Genomic DNA, 21,195 nt, shown 5'->3' on the forward strand with positions numbered 1-21,195 from the left:
TCAGTATTTTAAACGTACAGTAAGTAATCTATTCACTACTCTGTCTTATCACAAAGCTGCATTCTTCCTCTTGAACAAGCAGCCCTAATAATACACATTCAGATTTGTGCCGCATGCTTATTGTACTATTTAACTGGTGGTTTAGCATAAAGGATATGTGTGTTTATTTTCAGCTGTTACAGTGGCCTCCTCTGAGACTCGTCAAAGACACACCTAACCTTAATGTCAACCAGACATTTTGACCAGAGTTTAACCGAGCGTATTGCACACAAGCATGCTGACAGATGAAAAACAAACCATCATTTATCAGTTTTCCAGTGTGACAGAAGAGCTGTGCAGTTCCTCTTGTGGATGGTTCCAAACAGTGACTTCTCTGTGAACTGCTGCAACACTATAATCCTAATCTTCATTCACAGCTCAGAGTGGCTTCAGCACAGAGACTGTACCTTCATCTTATCTTCCAGCTGTGCAGGGGCATGTGTTGTGGCTTTGCAGAGAATGGTGTGGGCTCCTGGCTTATTTTATTTATTTATTTTATTTTATTTTATTTTATTTAATTAAAGAAGTTTCAGAAGTCTGTTGGTGCAACAAGACCGCAGAATTGAGAAAAACCCTAACAAAAGGAGGGGACTAGAAAATGTGTTATGCATATTTGAATGTATTTCTTTGAGATCGTGTGTGTGATTGTGCATTTTCAGTGTATCTGACTCAGTCAGTCCATTTTTAAAGTCTAATTCAACAAATTACCGTCTCGTGTCTTCTTTCTCCCATTTGGACCCACTAGGTATGATACAAGTGATTTTTATGGGGCGTTGAGGAATTAATGGGACTAATGGTCACAGAAAAGTCCTGATAATAAGGAGGAATATTTTATATAAAAATGTTGTTTAACTTTGGGGTGTTTTTGTTCATCTGGTTCCTCTTTGGGCTTAATGACTCCTTTAAAGCCTGGCTTGTTGAAAACGTTGATGACCCCAGAGTAATTTTGCATTGCCACCTGTTGGCTTTTAGAGTCACATAGCCTCATTTCTTTAAACTAAGCTATAAGTGGAAAACAGAAAATTACTTTCTTTGTGCAGTTGTCAAAGAACCAATGAAAAACTCACCTGGCTCCCCCAAACAGAGGCATAGTTGGTGCAAATTGATCAAAACTACAAAGCTACGAAATGGCAAAATAGTCAGTCTACTTAAAATGTCCCTTCTGTTTACAATACTAAGCAGTGGGTTTAAATCCATTTTTATAACACTTTTTGCACTTTTGTTCTGTTTGTTTCAGGTCTGTAATCAGAATCTGAATGCACAATGGCTTACCATGACACACATGCCACCCAGTTAAGAGACAAAGGACATTATCACACACTAATAAATTATTACTAAGGCACTGAGATGAAGCTTTTCTATGCATGGGAAGGAATACTGTTTTCAAGTTTTTCCAATCGTCAGAACTTGCTTCGTTTAACTAATTTTATGTGTAGGAACACGCAGCAACATTGAATGAAAATCTCAGGGGTGCTTCTCTGTCTCCAACTTTCCCAACCAGAATTTCCACTTTTGTGGGCATTAGTGTTTTTTTCCCCCCACTGGGAACCTCAAAGATAGGATTTCTAGTTTCAAAGACAGTGCACCCCAACTCTCAGTTTCTGGAATGAGTCTCAAAGTTTCTTCCTGCTTAGCTGGGGGTCTCCTGTGCTAGCAACAGGAAGGAAACCCTTTAGTTTTGATTGCACAAGTTAACAACAACTTAATCGGTGAAGCAGATAAAGATTTACCGTACATTGAAATTTTCCATTTTAAAATTTGGCCTTTGGAGAATGTGTTTTGGTAAATCTAATTTTATACTTCCTGTATTAGCTTTTGCTGACTGTATAAAATGTTCCTTACAGTGGTTTAATCTCTTACAACTGTGAACAACAAGCTCCCTTAACACTAAAAACTTTCTATTGTGTTCAAAATACATGAACATACATAGATGTTCTGATATTGTGCATCAAAATATCCAACACTGTTTAAAATTAATGTGCAGAGTGTAAGTTTAACAAGTTAAATATATTCACACAGTAGTTCACAGTAGGCTGTTTATCACCTGTGAAGCAGATCTTTGAGTGAGAAACTGTCGCTGAGGAGAGTCCTTGATGATGATTGGCCACTGAGGGAGGGGACAGTATATTCTTCACTGATAAATGTGAAGCTTCATGATCTTCTCTGACAAATCATCAATAGCCAGGAACCTGTAGCAGGCACACTTGAATGCTCCCACCCACCGACATTTTACAGAAGTTAAAAGTTCCTTTTTCATTTCACCGGCAAACAACAACGAGGCCTCGTTCAGTTTGGCTTTGCCTGACAGAGCAGCAGGCCTACGAGCGCGGCTAAGGTCACAAGCTTCTGCTATACAATAAGAGTGAGGGAGACATTTTTTTTTTTTTTGGAGTTGGTTTTCGTTGAGTGAGAGGAAATTTTGAAACATTGTGCAATGGTGCCACAAAAGTTTTGAAAGGTTGTGAGAGCGTTTTTGCCAGCAAAGCGTCTGAGAGTCGGGTCGCTGGAGAAGAGGTCTCCATGTTGCATCCGTACAGAATGGAGAGCTACCTCATCCCTCCTGTAAGTATATTTCTTTCTTTCTATTTTTTTTTTTTGTATCGAAAACCTCGGTAGACTTAGGTTGTGACAAGTGAAGCAGTTCTGGTTCAGCCTGATTTAAACTAGCTTTGACAAAGACTGAAAAATCTATTTCATAAACAGGAAAATGGATATTACTTTTTTTTTCATATTGGTTGACTTATTGTGGTCTCTGCTTCAAGTTGAGTGAAAGACACAAATTGTAAGTCTTTTATACTACTGGTGACATGAAAATGAAACTCAAAAGTTCGAGGGAGTTTCAGAACTACAGGGACAAAAAAAGAAAAGAAAAAAAAAGACTCTCACAATTATCCATCATTACATTTAATTTATAGTCATTTTTCTAATTTCATTTAAATGAAGGCAGCTGCATTGTTTATGTGAAGATTTCGCAAAACAGACGTCTTGTTTAATTAAGTTTATAGATGTTTATGTGTAGGAACATGCTGGGTATAGAATTAAGTACCACTAGAGGAATAAAAAATATTTGTTTTCTTTCCCTATGTTTCTGAAAACAGTTTTTTCTCTTTCCATATGTTCTTTCAGCACACAGAAGAAATGTACGAGTCTGACATCTACAGACATCAAATTGCAGAATATTATAATCCATATGTATTAGATCCTGATATCCAGGCAGGTGAGTTTTACTTCAACCTCAATATTTAAAACAGTGACATTATTCTCAAACTGGAAAAAAAAAGTCCCATCTGAAGCTGAAACAAATACGTATAAATTTTTATTTAGAATGATTAATCCAATGAAGGCAGATGGTTTCCAACAAATTGGTCTTAATGTTCACAAGATCTTATTTTTCTTTTTTTACTTTGCCAAGTTATTCGTCCAGATGTTTTATATTTTAAGTCCATGACCCAAGGCGGTAACACAAACTTTTTTGGTTTATTGTACATAAAAAGAAAGCAGCGTGTGCAGCTGGAGCGCACCACATTAGGGTGTATGGAAACACAGGAAACAGATGCCTTTTCTTTCGGCCGCTACAGCTACAGACATAGAACAACTTTCGCCCCTTGGGGTTTTGTTAATACATGAGAGGGTGCTTTACTTTCTCTTGAAATCAACTGTTTTGAATGTTGCACCAAAACAACTGAATTTGGGTGTAAGTGGGAGGTAAAAAAATGTCTGATGTGGGCGTAGGAAAAAGTTTAAAAATGATCCTGGAACAGCATCAGGTAATGAAAAGTGCTTATGTGGATGTAGTAGTGAAAGAGTGGCTTTTAAGTTTTTCTTAAATTTAGCTTAATCCAAAAACCTTGTACTGTATTTGATTTGATCAACTTGTTTGTGTTTGCAGCCCCCTCTTTCTATTTTTAAATTTGTTAGAGTTTACACTTCAGAAGCAAAAGACAGGTCCAATTCAACAATTGCACTTTCAAAGTGTAGGCCTTGTTGTTAAGTCCAACAAGCAGTATGACTTAGCAGGGTTTAGTGCAACTCTGTTGCTTCTAATGGGGTATTTTTAAACGTGCTCAGCCCGACATCTACATGAGTGTCTCCGCTTTATCAACTTTTGTCAAGGGCATTAGTTTGCGTGGAGGTGTGACTCTAAATTAGTATCCAGGGGTTGCCGTCAGTCAGAAGACAAGCTGAAAATGTTGAGAACCACATAAGAGACAGTGTGAAACAGCAAAAAGACTTCTGCTGCTACCATTATCACTTTTTGCCATTGCCTTTGTTCAGATCACTGGGACTACCATTCGCACCCGCATGTGCACCCTGTCGAGTTTGAAAACCTCCAAGAGAGCAACTTCACAGAGCTGCAGAGTGTCCAAGCTCTGCATCCGCCTGGGCTCATCCGACACGACGCCCTGCGATTCGACCCAGAGAACCTCCTCGACCCAAACCTAGCCACACATTCACATGTGCTGCAGCAACCAGTGAGTTTTGTTTGTCACTAAACAACTTGAGCAACACATTTCAGTTGTGTCGTCCTGAGGTGGAACCACGATGTTAACCTCTTTTTTGAGACGATGACTACAGCTGAGGAAAGGTTTTCCTCAGGAGGACGACTTTGACTGATCTTAATGTTTACTTGCCACGGCTCTATCTGTGAGATAAGAGAGAAATTATCAGTAAACAGAAATCTTACGTTTGCTATTCTCTTCTATCCTAGTACCATTAAACACCCTTGTTTTATTTTAGCTTAGAGTTTGGATTAAAATCACATGGGACAAAAAAAAAAAAGACAGATTTGAAGAGGCAGAGTCGGCTTTCAGGACTCGGAGCAAAAATCGGGAAGTGAATCTTTGGGTTACAAGAAACACTTCAATTTTAGTCTTCTTACTCTTCTTAATCAGTTCAAAAACAGCATTTTCTCTGAATAGATAATGTCGACTCAGCTAGGCTCATTTGAAGTCACATCGCCTCTTTTTGTGAGCCATTGAGCTATAACAGAGGCCTAAGATTTTGGGATAACATTTCATTTTCGACATACAAACATCCTAAGTCTGAAACGGTTTCACTTCTGCACTGTGTATTCGCAGCCTTTTACAAGCTACTTTTCCCTTCAATATAGCAGACGATTACTAAAAACAACCTGCACTGTATTTATGTGGCAAAATGTACTACAGAAGTTACACTTTATGTCAGAGTTAGCAGATTAGAGCTGGAATTTTTAAGAATTTTTACAAACAATTTCCATGTGTGCTTTCGGTACATTTTGTAAGTTTCACTGGAAATGCAGAGTTTTTCCCGTGTTTAATGTTAAGACAAAATGTGTTTATTTAAGGGAGGGGAAAATGAAAGGTTTAACTTCAGTATTAAAAATGTCATATAAAAATACAATGTGAAAACCGCTGTTCCATTGCAGCTCCGTTGTCCCCCTTTGACTGTGTAGGTTTTTGGTTTTTTTAACAGAATGTTATTAATAGATTGACAAGCTTTACCCGGCGAGGCACACAGATACCGACGTGTGCACACATCACAGCTCATGCAGAGAAAAGTTTGTGCCAAAGTCTTTTACTCACAGTGAGAAATACATAATAGAAACCCAACACAGTTTGGTATTTTTGTCCGCTGTTGGAGGTATGGTGTGAAATTCTGCGTCAGTTGCAAAGCAATGTAACTTCACCCTGAACACAGCCTAAAAAATATATTAAACCTTAGAGATTTAAAAATGGAAAATGTTGACATAATTACAGAGAACTTCATCAAAAAGATACTATGTAAAATATAATGTGAATCTGAAATTACAAATTATTTTTTAAATTATTCTAAACAGGGAAAATCTAACATTGTCTATATTTTAAAAGTATTAAGAGCGTGACCTAAAACTTGTTACATGGTTTAACAAAAAATTGGCTAACAATGGACATAGTGATTCAGATTAGGAATTTAAAAGATGGTCCATCATTTATTTATTTGTTCATGTAGAGTTATCCTCTGTGCTTCCAAAGTGTGATGATATCTGTTAGTGATGGAGGGATAATCCATGTTGGTTCTGCTGCAATCCAGATAAGATTTGTTGTGTAAGAGGAAGATCTTTCTTATTTAGGCAAGACAATGCAGCCAACAGATATTACCACAGTGTGGCTTCTTAGAAAGACAAACTGGATTATTGTTGTTGCCATGACAAGACTGTGTACATTTTAAAACGAAAAAAAAAAAGATAACTTAATCTTTTGAACTTTTAGAGAGATTATACATTGTCGAACATAATTTTTACCGTCTGTGTTTAAATACAAAAATAGGAATAATTCCTGTAGCAAAGATAGTTTAGTTATTCTTAGGCATTTTTCATGACAAGTGAGTTTATAAGTGAATTGTACTGATGTGAGACTCTTTGATTCTCATACAGGTAGCCTTCTTCTCTCGAACTGTATATCCGCCCCGTATATCCCAACGCAGCTCTGATGATGAGGACCACGGAGGAAGGAGTCCCCCGCTTGAAGTGTCAGATGAAGAGTGCTTGAGAGATCGAGTCCCTTACGTCACATCAGCAGAGCTCGGTAAGGATTCATACTACCTTTACATCCACAGTGACGTGTTCTCAAAAAGCCTTTCATGAGTCTTAATTGTCTGCAAACCGGAATTTGCGTGTTGAAAGATTTGCTCTTAAAATAGCAAATCCATCTATCTCTGCAAAGAAATATTGAATAAAAAAATGTGATATTACCCCACAGGGAAGTTTATAACAGGGGGACAGAATGGAGAAGTGCAGAGCAAGCAAGCGAATGCCTCTCCCCTTTTATAAGGCGTAGACGTCACATTTAACACATCTAAATACATTGTAGAAACAACTTTCTGCGTTCCTGTTACACGCAAGAGCTTGAGTCTTATTAGAACCCTGAGTTTACAGAGGGCAAATATTTTCCTCTGTCTCTTTGAACACCTCTGCACCTGCTTGTGGTTGAAGCAAGGGCAACTCTGAACAGTGAAGCATCGGTCCAGATCGTTCATCTCTGCTGGACGTGATGCGAGTGTTTGCATCCCCTGCCTGTATTTACTGCATTCTGCTCCGCTACGGCAATACCCCACGGTAGAAGGACCGAACTTGGTAGGAAGGGATTTGAGAGGCGGTTTAGTGTTTCATTTTGCGGGTTTATTGTTTATATTTCTGTATAGCACATTGATCAGATTTAGTATTAAGGATGCTTTAGAAATAAGATTTATTGGTTGATTGATTCATTGTTTGATTCACTGGATCTACATCCACCCAGTCACACTGAGAAATGTGTATCTGTACAAGGATTGGTTGGCAACTTGGGTGAAGTTGGCTTTGGCTTTACTTTGGCTAGACAGAAATGACAATTGGCGGGAAAGAGAGCTGACCTTCCCAACGCACAACCTTCTGATTGCAAGATGACTACTACCCCCATTAAGCTGTTCCTTGGCGCTTAACTCGGAAGATGTTTCATATCTCGTTAAAGCTACTTAAATTCTGAACATGGGTTGGAGGTCTCAGGCTTATGCAACTTTGCAGACAGGATAATTGCACTAATATGGTCACTGAATTTTGATACTTGTTTCCTTTGTTTAGAACTGAAGTCTTCAAAATAAGAAGTGAAACATCTTTAAGTAAAACAAGGAAGGGGTCCAAACTGCGTTTTTATTTAAACTCTTGGAGAAAATGTCACAGCTTGGCAAACTTTCACTCATCAGCCTATATGTTACCACTTCCAGGTTGTTCAGGCGTCAGGAATTTTGCTGTGTTATTGTTATTTATGATTGATCAAGTAATAGCATGTTTGTGCTAATCTTAGTAAACTTGACCAACAAAGTAAGAAGGGAAAAGACAAAAAGCTTTCTTATCTTGTTTGTTTCAGACCTAAGTTGTGTATTTTCTCAGCTTTTTGTTCTGCTGACAACTGAAGCAAATTTTGTTGGACTATTGGTTGGACAGCTGTTTTTGACAGTGCTGGTTTTGCATGTTTAACTGAGGAGGACAATAAAACTACAGTATGTGACTACATATTTATTGTAGATTATAGGAATCACATTATGTTTATACATATACATTATAAGTGTTTCAATGTTAGAATGTTTGGGGGATAATTGTCTCCGTTCAGCATAAATGTGATTGTCACCTGTGTGTTTATTTTTTTGTTAAATTCTGTCAGCAATATTTTTCTCAAACTGTTTGAACATATTTGTATTTATATAAAAATATAATAAATATACATACAGAGAGAGAGAGAGTTAGTTTTAACTGTGTTTAAGTTGGGGATTGTTTAACCACTGCAGTTTATTGAAATATTGTGGTGCCAGTTTTTATCAGAACTAGTCAAACGGACAAAAGAGTAAGAGGAGGATTGGTGTTTGTGATTTGAAAATGTGATGAGATGCGTCATTGACACAACACGTGCTTATTAACCGGTGGCTTTTTCATAAACACATGACCAAAATACTGAGACAAGTCATTCTTCTTAATGTATATAGGCAAAAGATTATAAGTAATAATGCAACACCATGTTATTTCCAAAGGTAACAAAAAGAAGATCCGTCTGTACCAGTTCCTGTTGGACCTTCTAAAGAATGGAGACATGAAGGACAGTATCTGGTGGGTGGACAGAGACAAGGGGACATTTCAGTTTTCCTCTAAACACAAAGAGGCCCTCGCACATCGCTGGGGAATCCAGAAGGGAAACCGGAAAAAAATGACATATCAGAAGATGGCTCGCGCCTTGCGCAATTATGGCAAAACAGGCGAGGTGAAAAAAATCAAGAAAAAGCTGACGTACCAGTTTAGTGATGAGGTTCTCGGGAAGAGTCATCTGGAGAGAAAACCTTACATGTAGACTGTAAAGATTGTTTCTGGTGTATCTGTTGGATAGCATTATAGAAATGAAAAAGATGATGCTGTACTGTACCAGTCTGGTACTTATGCTAGCCATCCCGCTTTCATGATCTCCTGACTCGAGAATATGAGAATATGTGGAGGGAAACCACTTGCTGAAAGTTTTAAAGAGACCTTTAGAGGCCAAACTCAGTGAAATGCATCAAATAAGAAGCATAAAAAAGGGTTGCTTTATCAAAATGAAATAATTAATTTGACAATTGGGAGTAGCTTCTAAGTGAAGTGTTAAAAAGACAGAAAATAAATTACATAAATGATTAAAATACAACTTCTAAGCAAAAGCAACCAAAGCTATTAAAAATACATTTTGTTCCTCTTATTTCCTGTAATGCATTTTTTCCTCTATTTGCCTTTTTATTTAAGAATACTTAATAGACTTGCCCATAAGGTTTATTGAGGATCCTATGGTTAAGTCGTAAGACTAATTTTATGTCTGCAGCTAATTTGTTTATCTTATGACAGTCACTCTGTCCTTCTTTACCTGTCTGAATGTTATTAGGTTGTAGATTTGTGCATTAATAAGAGCAGCATCAATTTGAGTAGCAGAAGACCACCACATTTTGTTGGGCCTTGCTCATTTTCTCCACTTTCTGTGACTCTTCTCGTTTTTCATATGAACAAGTTCTCTTAGTTGTGTAAATTTACTATGTCTATGTAGCCTCTTTATATAAGAAGGTTAGTATTTAAACAGCCTGGAGGCCAAGAGAGGGATAAGTGTAAAGACATCCTCTGTATTCAGGTAATATTGTGCCTTGTTATATTCCAATAATTGTACAAACTGTACTGAAAATTGCTTGTAAAGAATAAATTGTGCATTAATTACTGTGTGTGTTGTTCTATTTGCAAATATTACACAGAGGCAACTTCAGAAAAAACATTTGAAGCTTGAAAAGAAGAAGAGATAAAATGTGAAGTTAAAGAGTGCCAAGTTGTTCAGATGAAGTTTATTATCTATCATTACATCTTAAAGATAACAGCTCAACAGCTAAACTTTAAGGAACTTTGAGGTTAATGGAGGCCTGAGGAGGTGAAGTCTTGTCACTTAATGGTTACACATAACTGAGTCCTAACAAACTGCAGCCATCGGCTTTCCGCTCGTTGCTGGTGTGACGACTCTGCAGTGACACGTCTGGTTTCTTCATGTCCGTCGCTGCAGTGACAACTTTACGTCTGTGTCCAATTATTGTCTCTTTGTTAAGAGAAAGTGTTTCATTGAAGACATTAAAAGACAGACTAGATCATGTTTTACTAAATTCTCTTGAGATATGTTGCGTTTATTTCTTTACATAAAGAGAAAATAGACATTTTGCAGTTTTATTTGTGGTATATTTAAAACCAGTAGCAGAATTCACCTAGAAGGAATGACTAAATATTACAGACCTCAAAGAAATGATATTCGGTTTTAGAAAGGACTTACCAATTTTGTTAACATGTGCATTGCAGTGTGCACATATAAACCGACTCCAGGCTTCTTGAGAGCCAACAGCTCCCCACAATGGTCAGCTTGCATCCAAAACTAAGAGATGAGAGGACTGAATGAAACATGACACAATAAAATGCAATGTCGTGAGCTGTTATACACGTTGAAGGCATGTTTTGACCCGTATACACAGCTGTGCAAAACTTTTAAAACAACTCTCTTCTCTTTCTGCCATTTACATTCATGTAATTATTTCAATGCTTACGTTATGTTAGTCTGTAGTTCTTTAAGGTTTCTAATGTCGGTTTCTAATGTTCAACACATTTTCAACTACAACCTCATTGGGTGTTAGTCACCTGGTTGGTGCCCAAATCCTCTCCTGTCTGTCAAACTGATTTATAACAACTGAGTTTATGTGACACAACTAAGAAAAACTATTAATTTCGGAAACTCACTGTGCAGTACACCAGCCAAAGCTCCAAGAAAAAACTCTGAATGGCTTTTAGAAATGAAAAACAATAAAATATAAAAAGAACAATCCATATTTATTAGTTCTATGAAAAAAAAAAAAGTATAAAGTCTTAAAATGAGTTGATGTTTTCATTTATTAGCATCATATCTTACTAATATTTGTTTTGAATATCTATTTGGAGGATGTTTATTTGAAGTGCAAAAAAATCCATGCTTAGAAGTTTGTTTTTTTTTGTTTTTCACAAAATCACTGATGTGACAAAAAAAACTAGCATGAACATGTACAGAAGGATCACAACATTGTTTTTTACGACTAAAGCATGCCATAACATTGTTTCTTATTTATCAATGATGGACAAAGGTAAATTGTTACATATAAAATTATTATCAGTGATTACTCACATGAAATGACATTTAAATGAACGTTGACATCACTGGTACAGAAAACCCGACAGAAGTCCAAGTCCAGCTTCCTGTAGCATTTAATCTGCCCCAAATGTCTTGAGAGGCTTCAAGAGCAACAAATATACGACCACACATCGCTACTGTCAAAGGACTCACTGTTATAGCAGGAATTTCCTCAACAGGTGCGCTTTTGTGCTGCGTTCAAGTACAATGGATTTAAGATAAAATTGCAAAAAAAGTAAACTTTTTTTTTGTGAAAAATTTTGTATTAATTAATAAATTCATAATCTACAACATTGTCCATTTTAAATGATTTATTGTTACTTTGAATAATCCTACTATATATATACTTCGCTTATTTCCTCTATGATCCAAATTTCCATTGAATTTTATTCAAGCCCTTTTTGAAACATTTGAATATACTGTACATTGTTAAGACAATATTTCTATTTTTTCTGTTTGTTTTTCATTATTGAAACATACTGATCTTTCTTATCCATGACTGAACTGAGGCACATGAATTTTGTGTACTGATTACAACTCTTGTCTTGTCAGAAGATCTTTGCCCACCTCTGTAGCAGAAAAGCGGTTCACCATCAAATACTTGTTCAATTTGTAGCTAAAGTTTTACACCTGAGCTTCCACGGAAATTTAGTGGTGGGTCCAGACATAATGCACAGTCAAAAAGAAACTAAAGACCACCTTCCAAGTCTCCTTGTCAGAGGTAGATGGTGATAGGGTGCAGCACAAAACCTTCTCTTAAATTCTTTGTTCTAATTATATCCTCTGTGCTACATCCCTTCCTCACACTCTCAAGGCCTGTCATTCAGCTGAGGTGGTGCGGAAAGGAGAGTCGAAATATAGCTCAAGGTCAGACATGACCAGGGTTGGGTGGTGGGAGCCAGGTTACTGCTCTGATGGAGAAACGGTGGGTGTTTTTATTTTTTTTTTCCCCCTTCTTCATACTCTGTTAGGTCTGAGGTGGAAAATGGCTGAAGGAGTGGGCTGGGTTTGGACGCAAGACCGCTATTAAAGGGAGCAAACTGAGTAGCACTGCAGTAGAGAGAGGATATTGTTCAGGATGCCAGAACCGGCCAAAAAACCAGGTATGTTTCTTAATGAGACACTCAACTTACTTAAAATAACTTAATGTCTTACCTCACATTACGTCTGCTATTGTTACAGTCACACCAAATGTGTGGCTTTTTTAGGAAATTAAGCAAAAAAATGAACATTATTTCAATGCACTAAATATTTAGAAAGTATTTGTATGAATTGGATAATGAATGAGACAAATATTAAACTGCATCATAAGTAAAAAATAAAAGCTTGACATGAGTTCAAATTTAAAGTCACTGACAATATACAGAGTTAACAACAACTGTAACTTCTACATAATAATTGTACTTTTGCTAATTACATTTGTTTCTTTGTTTCATAATTCATACTGCTGGTTTTAAGATTTAACAATGCTCAGGTGGGAGGCAAAAGAAGCACACTAGGTGCAATAGTGTGCGCCATGTTCAAAGTGCTTTCAGCAGGAAACAGCTCGGTCACTTCAGGAACTCTTGTCAACGCGCTCCAAGGTGGAGGCTTTGTATGAGATGAATTCCACACTTGTCATTATTTCTGACATGGCCGCGTACACAAAATGATCCAGGGATCCAAAATCCCCAACAGGATTCCAGCCTGACAAATGATAGCCACAGTTTCCCCTTTGAGGGTGAGGATGAGCTGCTTGTTTGTGCTATCGGATGGCACAGTGGTGTCCAAATGGCTCACTTGTGTGTGGCGAGACCTGCAGTGTGAAGGATTTGAGCAGCACAGAAACTGTTTGGATCATCTTGAGCCTGTAGTTAGATTAATGGCTGTTATTAACACCCTGCGGTCTGTGTGATGCAGAAATCATTTAACAAGCAAAGCTAAATAAGGAATCCACCTGCTTTTTGTTTTAAACAATATTCATTCAGCTTCTATTATGCTAAAGAAATACACCCACATTTACAAATTTAGAAAACATTGATATTTTTTCCATGACCACATTAAATTGAAGTGTCTGTTTGTGATGTGAATAACAAGGCACAACATCATGGGCTTTATGCTTTCACAGGATGGTACAAGCTCTCAAAAAAAAAACAACAACAATAATAATAATAATAATAATAACAATAATAATAATAATAATAATAATAAAATAGCTTTAGCTTCCTTGCCCAGTCAACTGTTAGTATTGTTCCCATGTTGTACCCATTATAAGTCCTGTAAGAAAGTGTGATTATAAACATTGTCTGGGCAAAGATGCCAGTTCGAAACCCCAGGGGCACCTCCAGGAATCTTGGGCCCCGTGACAAAAAATTAAATTGGGCCCCCCTGCGCAGCTGCTCTTACAATTTTGTGAGTCTATCTGACCCATCAAAAGCATCACAATTTTAAAGGCTTGCGACTGCCTTGCTTTCTTTGGTTCAATACTGACTTTACAATATTTACTGCTTGTGAATTTTATATGAAACAGCCTGCATACACTTTGCAAGTAAGTTGCTTAAATTTTTTCTATTAGTTTTAGTTTACTGAAATGTCTCTCCCCATGAGAGACAGTCAAGGGCAACGTGCAAAAAACACATAAAACAATCCAGACTTCTCAAAAAATGCTAAGTAGTTGCATTTTATTCAAGCTGCCGTATATAACTTTAATAAAAAATATGTTTTCTCCATATTTGTTAAAGCTTGTAGCTCTTACCAGACTTAACAACAGATGAGTCGGTCAGCAGCAGCTCTATCCCACGTCCCTCCTGACCTGCTCTCTCCAAACTGAAATTAAAGCTGCATTATTTTTTTTATTTCTATTAAAAAAATAAAAGAAAAGAAATAGTGGAGGGCCCCCTGTCGGTCAGGGGCCCTTGGAATTGTCATACCTTTTCCCTTCTGGACGGCGCCCCTGTAAGCCCCCACTTTCTGTGTCTCAATCATTGTGACGGCTTCGTTTCTTTCAGATTGCCCCAGGGCAGCTGTGGCTACTCCCAGCATGTGAATGGGAGGAAGACTGACTAAACATAGAGAAAAGTACTTTCTAGTCCTCTGGATTGGTAAAGAGTTAAACAAGTAAATGCCATGTACCATTTATTTAACTCCGAACAGGGATAATTCAAAACACAGCTGAAGATTACTAAGGCATTTATATTTACAAAAACAAAAACTGTATGAATTTAAAATTAATGCAGATTCTTTAAAACACTATTATTTTATGTTGATCTGAAATTATTTTTCCAGAGTACAATTTGGAAAATAAAACTAAAATCCCCCATCTGCAAATACGGAAAATAGGGAATAAATGTGCATATGATGAGATCTCATAGCAAGTTAATAAACAGAAATGGCTTTAAGAATGCCTGGTCAGAGTGCATTACAATTCCAACTCTACAAAGAAATTCCCGGAAAGATAACATGCAGTGGAAAGTATTTTGACAACCCCTGTGGAAACCAAACTCGACATCCTTGAATAATGGATTGCGTTAGAGGCTTCTTAAGAAGTGTGGCTTGCTACGTGACATGCGAGTAACAAAACAGCGACACAGGGAGAACATATGACGCAAGTAACCTCAAATATGGAGAGGAAATGTGGTGTGTTATACAATCCACAGCCATTATTGCAGTTTATAAGATGCCTTTAAGCAAGCATGTGGATCTGTGGAACACACTTGTCAAATTTATGACACTAGTCAGGTTGGAGATACTTTCAAAAATAAAAGACTGCACTATGGTGTGTAGTGGTTTGCACTACTCCATAACAGAAAGATCCACCCAACCATCCATTCATCCATTGGAGTTTAGGTTCCTACTTTTTAGATGATAATTCCCTTCTAATATGTTGTGATGACTGGAATCCATCAGAAATAATTACTGTTTTAACATGCCTTGCTGGAAAATGACTGTCTTATAAGGTTGTATTTTATTTCTTAATTTGTTTGTCTGATTTTATTCTTTTTGTATTTATTATTAGTTCCACATTGTACTCCTACGCTGAATTGTCCCACATTTTAATCTGTAAATAGCATCTGTATCTATGTAACACATACGAAGAGCTCAGGATTCCAGGCACACCATGCTGTGAGTTAAACACCTCCACCGTCAGAGCTTTCAGTCGCACTATTTTTAGACCCCTTTTAAAGACGACAACTGTTTGCCAGAAACAACTTTTCCAAACAGGGACAAAGCAGGAACTTTACCAGATGGCGTATTACGCAGGCACAGAGAGAAGACCTTTACAAAGAAATATCATGGTATCATTCTTTCTGTAGGTCGCTAAAGACATTTAGCCTTGCCATTGGTTTTCTAACATCTTTTTTTTTTTTTTTACATATTGTGTTTCTGATATTTCAGAGCTTCCTATTTTGATTTATGACTCACAATCAGGGCTGCACAGTGGCGCAGTTGGTAGAACTGTTGCCTTGCAGAAAGAAGGTCCTGGGTTCGATTCCCAGTCCGGGGTCTTTCTGCGTGGAGTTTGCATGTTCTCCCTGTGCATGGTGGGTTCTCTCCGGGTTCTTCGGCTTCCTCCCAAAGTCCAAAAACATGACTGTCAGGTTAATTGGTCTCTCTAAATTCTCCCAGGGTGTGAGTGTGTGTATGCAATAGTTGGATTTCTGAAACGTGGAAAGGAAATCAAGGTTTATACATGTGTGGGTGTATGTGCAAGCAGAATGAATTAGTTATTTTAAATAGGAATAAGTAATGAGGAACTAATATGGAAACTGGTCACTAAACTGGACATGAAACTAACACTACACAGGCAAAGATAACCACAATGTAAAAAATCTGACAAAGAGAAATGCTGCAACAAATCTAGAGAGAAATTTAAGACAAAAGACGACAGATGCAAGTGCGGACGGTGCAGAAATGGCAAGAAAAATAAGATGGACGTTTCATTTCATTCTTCAGCACTAAAGCAAGAAAGACCAATTTTTATTTTTGCATCAACGCCCCTTTGTTGGACACCACACAAGAATAAAAAAAAGTTCTGTTCATGTGATATTTTGAGAACAAGCTGCAGGAATGTTTAAACCAGGACCATAAGAACAAAACTAAATTAGGAGTGGGCATTGTTACAACATGAGCAAGGCAGCAAGGAGAGAGAGAATTTTGTTCTTATAGCCCAGGGAGAGGGAATCTTACTTTGCAAAGCATGTACATGTTTATAAGTAAGTGCAACCTTTCACTAGCAACCCAAAATAAACCCTAAAGTGTGCAGGCAGATTTGGGTGACTTTAATAGGACGTAACATTGATCTATTGTTTTGAACACTAGACATGCACAATTTTTATTCTGTTGTTTTTAGTGAGGCCTTTTGTTTATTAGCTCCTATGATTGCTCTGAAGCTTTTAATCTCAGCTTTCCCCCTGCGAAGAGAAAACATAAGAGGAAGCTCCATATCCCTTCGGCATTGACACTATGATTGATTAATCACCACTCTGCAAAAGAACCAAGAACTGAGTTCCCTGATCAAAAAGATCACACACACTTTTTTACGCTTCAGAGAGTGTACTTTGACTCCAATGTTTTTAGTTTCAGCATTTGCCAAGAAACCAAAGACTCAGGAAGCAGAGGAAGGCTCCTGTGTGGTTTTTGAAGCAGAGACAGAGAAGTCTGAAGCTAAAGTAAAATGGCAGTGCAACTCAAAGGACATTGCCAGCAGCAATAAATATGCAATCACAGCTGCTGGAAACAAGCACTCCCTCACCATAAAAGACATCACCGTGGAAGATGCCAATGTCTATGCTGTGATTGCTGGTGGTTCAAAGGTCAAGTTTGAGCTGCGGGTCGCATCAAAGCCAGGTGGGAGACTTTGATGCAGCAGCTGTGCATTTGAGGCCTCTGATCACTCATCCACAGCTCGTGTAGTCGTCACTGAGCACAAAGCACAGCACTCAATTTAGAAAACCACTGAGGCAGTAAACACTTGATGCACTGCATGCGCTTGATGTTACCATGATTCTGCATCGTCTGATCAAATCTCTGAAACAGCCTGATGTGTTTTTTTTTTTGTTGTTGGCTTTTGAAGAGTTAGTAGAACATGTTGAGAAATTAACGTTTTCCTCCACTAATGCTTTTCAACCAATAAATTAAAAGCCAAGCTTTGATCAGAGTGAAAGCTACACATTTTCTAAAAATTGGTAGTTTAAAGTCTGGGCTCATAACTAGGTAAAAAAAAAATGGAGCAGCACTCATGTCGGAAAAACTAAGACGTTCAAAATTTCATTCTTTACGCTATAATGAAATAATTAATTTGCCATTTTGAGAAACAATTAAGGTCTAAAGTTAAAAACGGTACTTCTTTAACAGTCCACATGTTTTTAAGAAGTTGATTATCCTTGTTCATTGTACATAAAAACACAAATTTCAGAGTGAAGAAACCAAAAGTGCAAGTAATAATAGCTTTTTCCTCCAGATGAAAGTAATAAACTAATAATGAGTGTTTTCTTCACGTTACTCTGTTGTTCATTAAAATATCTGTGGTTTGAAAAAATGCTCCTAACGTGTTTATTTTCCCATTTCTTTAGAAATTCCTTAAACGTATCAAACAGTCCTTTAACGAGTACCAATTGTGTTTCATTTCTTCCGGGATATCATCACTGCATTTTCCCAGGTTTTGCTTACACAGCAAATTTGGAAGTGTTGTTTCGAGTCCAAGGGAGTTGGATTCAACACTTTAAAAGTGTCTATATTGGTCCACTCTAGATTGTGTTAAAGTAACACTTTTGAAAGTGTTATTTGTGATAGAGTTGAAGCAACACTCTCAGCAGATGAAACTTAACACACATCAGTGTTGATTTACCTAACACTAGTGTGTAATGTCAAAAGTTAACACTATGAATGTGCTCATCTAACCCAGAAGTGTTAAATATAGATCAACATAGAAATCTGAATTTTAAATACTACTGTGAGGGTGTGCTGTGGTGGCGCAGGAGTTAAACACAACCCACATATGGAGGCCTTAGTCCTCAACATGGCGTCGCAGGTTCGTTTCCCGGCCTTTGAGGCATGTTTTCCTCCTTTCTCTCATCACCCATTTTACTGTCAATTCACTATCAAATAGAGGCCACTAGAGTCAATAAAACCTTTAACAAAAAATACTACTACCAGTCAGTAGTCCCCAAATTCACTTTAAAAGACATTAGAGGTCACTTGAATCTACAAAACCACCAACAAGCTGCAGTTTGAACATTATCAAACAGCACTGACAGCAAAATACAGCAAGGTCATACAGTATGGCAACCTGCCATGTTTCCTTTCCAACACATTTCAGAAAACTGCTTGCTATAGGGACTATAAAAAATTGGAAGAACATAAAACGAATCCTTTTATTGATACAGTACGCATTTAAATGATCATAATCCCATCAATGTTGAAAACTGTAGGTGAAGAAGTTGTAGAGGAATTCATGGTACTTTACACTGAAGGTGATGCGTGCTTTGAAAGTTCATTGAAAGCAGCCATGGATGGTCCTGTGATCACTGATGGTGAAGCGTCTTTGGTGCTGCTCTTGTTTTCACCAACATGCAGGAGGAAGGGCTGTCCTGGTTCCACGCCAACGAGGAAGGCTTCATCACTGGCTCCCATCTTTGACAAAATGCTAAGAAGACGAATAATAAAAAATATTAACTATATATAGCAAATAGCAAACTAAGCCAATGAGAAAGTGCTTCTATACAAGAAGTAGGATCATTACAATAACCAGATACCTGCACATAAAGGACAACATGGTCCACAGTTTGACTTGAGCCATTTTGGATTCTTCTTGTGGCCTTCGGACATAGTAAGAAGCAATTGAACCAACAGAAGAATGCCTGTTTTTCCCAGCCTGGAGGAAAAACAGAAAAAATAGCAGAAACATTAGGATAATAAATACATATTTAAAGGAGAAGTGTGAGCAAAACTAACCAGATCCACCTGCGTGTGTGTGTGTGTGTGCGTGTGTGTCATCAGCATATTCATTCAAAATACTGTCCAGCCTGGAGAGCATTTTTCACCACCTGCAAGATAAAGCATAAAAAAATTCAGAAATAATTACCAATACCATGAATGCAACTCAGACATTAAGTATCACATAATCATTAGGTATTATAGAAATTAGTCAGCTTACAGAAACATTCTGGACAACATTAAAAGATCTTTCTTAAGAAATGTGTGCAAGTCATCATAACAACCTTCAGTCACCAACATGACGTACTAATGGAGAAAAAAGGCAGCCTATATGTCATTATTTAGTGTATGTATAGACAGAAACATTTTGGCTTAGCTTTGATCGCATAGATCAACCCACCGGTCCAGCACAGCCACTCTCCCCATTATGCCGTCTAAAGCAAAAAAACAACAACAACAACAAAAACGACTCCGCAGCTAAATAATGTTAACTCAAATGGACTTTCATACAGTTTTAATGTTAGGTTAACCACCCGACACCTCGTGCTACACCTGCTTGGTTAGCTGCTAACAAAAATAAACCAATATTAAACCAAAGGTGCTGAAGTCCACTCCTCGATAGCTACCGTCCGGCAACTTTCAGATGCATCTTTACTCCAACAGACCAGGATCTGCTCTGAACAGACCTGCTAACGAGCCATTCATTTGATTCAGGTGTGTTGGAGCGGGGAAGCATCAGAGTTGCAGGATGGTAGTTCTGGAGGACTGGACTTGAGCACCTCTAACAGTCGTATATACAGTGAGATCCAAGCAAATAATCTTACTTTAAGCGAACTATGTACCGGTATATGACCCGCAAACGGAAAATTAATGCATCTATTAAAAAAAAATCAAAAACATGATAATCTTAACATTACAACAACTTACCTTGTCAAGATAAGCTCCAGACTAGACGCCATACTGCTGTCCCCGCTCCACGGGCAAACACGTGACGTCACAGATACGTTACAATTGCGGGAGCAACTCTGTCTGGTGTTGATTTCAAAGTCAACACCAGACAAGAGTTGCTTAAATTTAACTCTCTGGAATAACACTAACTCTTTAGGGAAACCAACACTCATGTCGTTGAATTAGACTAAACAAGTGGTGAATTAACACTGAATTTCCTGTGTAGTGTCACTGACTAACTGCACCAGTGGACTGTCACTGTGACATACTTAGGATGTTTCTATTTTATAATGTAAACGCAAATGTTTTGAAGAAAACCAGCTAAATGGCAGCAGCCGTCCACTGTCCGCACTGCCGCCACGCTCACTTTTCCATCACGGTGACCTGGACCCTGACACCAGCACATTATTTCCTCATGAGTAACCACCACTCAACAGGCCCTGAGCACTGCCATGAAAGGCCACTGATAACATGTGGAAAAGTTAGCCTGCCACTTAGATATGATAAGACAAAAGAAATATTTAGAATTTAAATGTTCAGCCCAATAAATATTAACTTCCCAGGCAGAATGTTTACTTTCACTGCTTTTTTTCTCTTGTGTGTGCTTTTGATGCCACCAAAAATAAAATCAACACAGAGGTTCCAGCTGAGGCCCCTGCTGGTGAACCTGGGAAAGCTGATCAGGCTTTGGTTCCACCTCCTGCAGCTTCCACGCAGGGAGAAACCTCTGCTCCAACACCAGATGCTCACCCAGCTGAGGGTAAGTTACTATGTACCATCATCAGGCTTCCATTGCATTTTACATTGAAACAGTTCAATGTAAAGAGATTTGCTTCAGATTTGAGTGCAAAAATAGCATGTTTAATTGTCTGCAGCATACATATATATATATATATATATATATATATATATATATATATATATATATATATATATATATATATATATATATATATATATATATATATATATATATATATATATATATATATAGGTTTTCTATAGCAATAAAAGAACTTCAGTGCCACCTATAATTATCCCAGTCCTGACTGAAAAGACAGATATCTCTGAATATTGTTTACATATCACTTTTATCTTTTATTTT

At 37.6% G+C, this 21,195-nt stretch overlaps 2 protein-coding genes across 5 annotated transcripts in view; both read left to right on the forward strand.

Moving 5' to 3' along the window:
- Nucleotides 1-2,195: 2,195 nt before the first annotated feature.
- Nucleotides 2,196-9,752, forward strand: spi1b (Spi-1 proto-oncogene b). The gene is made up of 5 exons (XM_044100660.1): nucleotides 2,196-2,601; nucleotides 3,166-3,256; nucleotides 4,315-4,511; nucleotides 6,431-6,581; nucleotides 8,557-9,752. Exons 1-5 carry the CDS (start codon nucleotides 2,560-2,562, stop codon nucleotides 8,868-8,870), a joined length of 795 nt encoding a protein of 264 aa, XP_043956595.1. The 5' UTR covers nucleotides 2,196-2,559; the 3' UTR covers nucleotides 8,871-9,752.
- Nucleotides 9,753-12,184: 2,432 nt separating this feature from the next.
- Nucleotides 12,185-21,195, forward strand: part of mybpc3 (myosin binding protein C3) — a 31,623-nt gene continuing 22,612 nt past the window's right edge. For 3 of the 4 annotated variants that reach the window (XM_044100673.1, XM_044100699.1, XM_044100683.1), the window contains exons 1-3: nucleotides 12,185-12,331; nucleotides 16,785-17,054; nucleotides 20,728-20,850. In XM_044100673.1, the coding sequence (XP_043956608.1) occupies nucleotides 12,307-12,331; nucleotides 16,785-17,054; nucleotides 20,728-20,850 (418 nt within the window). In that variant the 5' untranslated portion in view covers nucleotides 12,185-12,306. The remainder of the gene's footprint in view (nucleotides 12,332-16,784; nucleotides 17,055-20,727; nucleotides 20,851-21,195) is intronic. The other variant, XM_044100691.1, reaches the window with a different exon arrangement.

This window comes from Gambusia affinis, linkage group LG02 (assembly GCF_019740435.1).
Source record: "Gambusia affinis linkage group LG02, SWU_Gaff_1.0, whole genome shotgun sequence".
Classification (NCBI taxonomy): Eukaryota; Metazoa; Chordata; class Actinopteri; order Cyprinodontiformes; family Poeciliidae; genus Gambusia; species Gambusia affinis.

Excerpts from the sequence above, each read along its gene's own strand:
- spi1b (XM_044100660.1), top strand. The coding sequence starts at position 2,560 with ATGTTGCATCCGTACAGAATGGAGAGCTACCTCATCCCTCCT. Across the intron at positions 2,602-3,165 it reads AGAGCTACCTCATCCCTCCT|CACACAGAAGAAATGTACGA; the intron begins GTAAGTATATTT and ends ATGTTCTTTCAG. Across the intron at positions 3,257-4,314 it reads AGATCCTGATATCCAGGCAG|ATCACTGGGACTACCATTCG; the intron begins GTGAGTTTTACT and ends GCCTTTGTTCAG.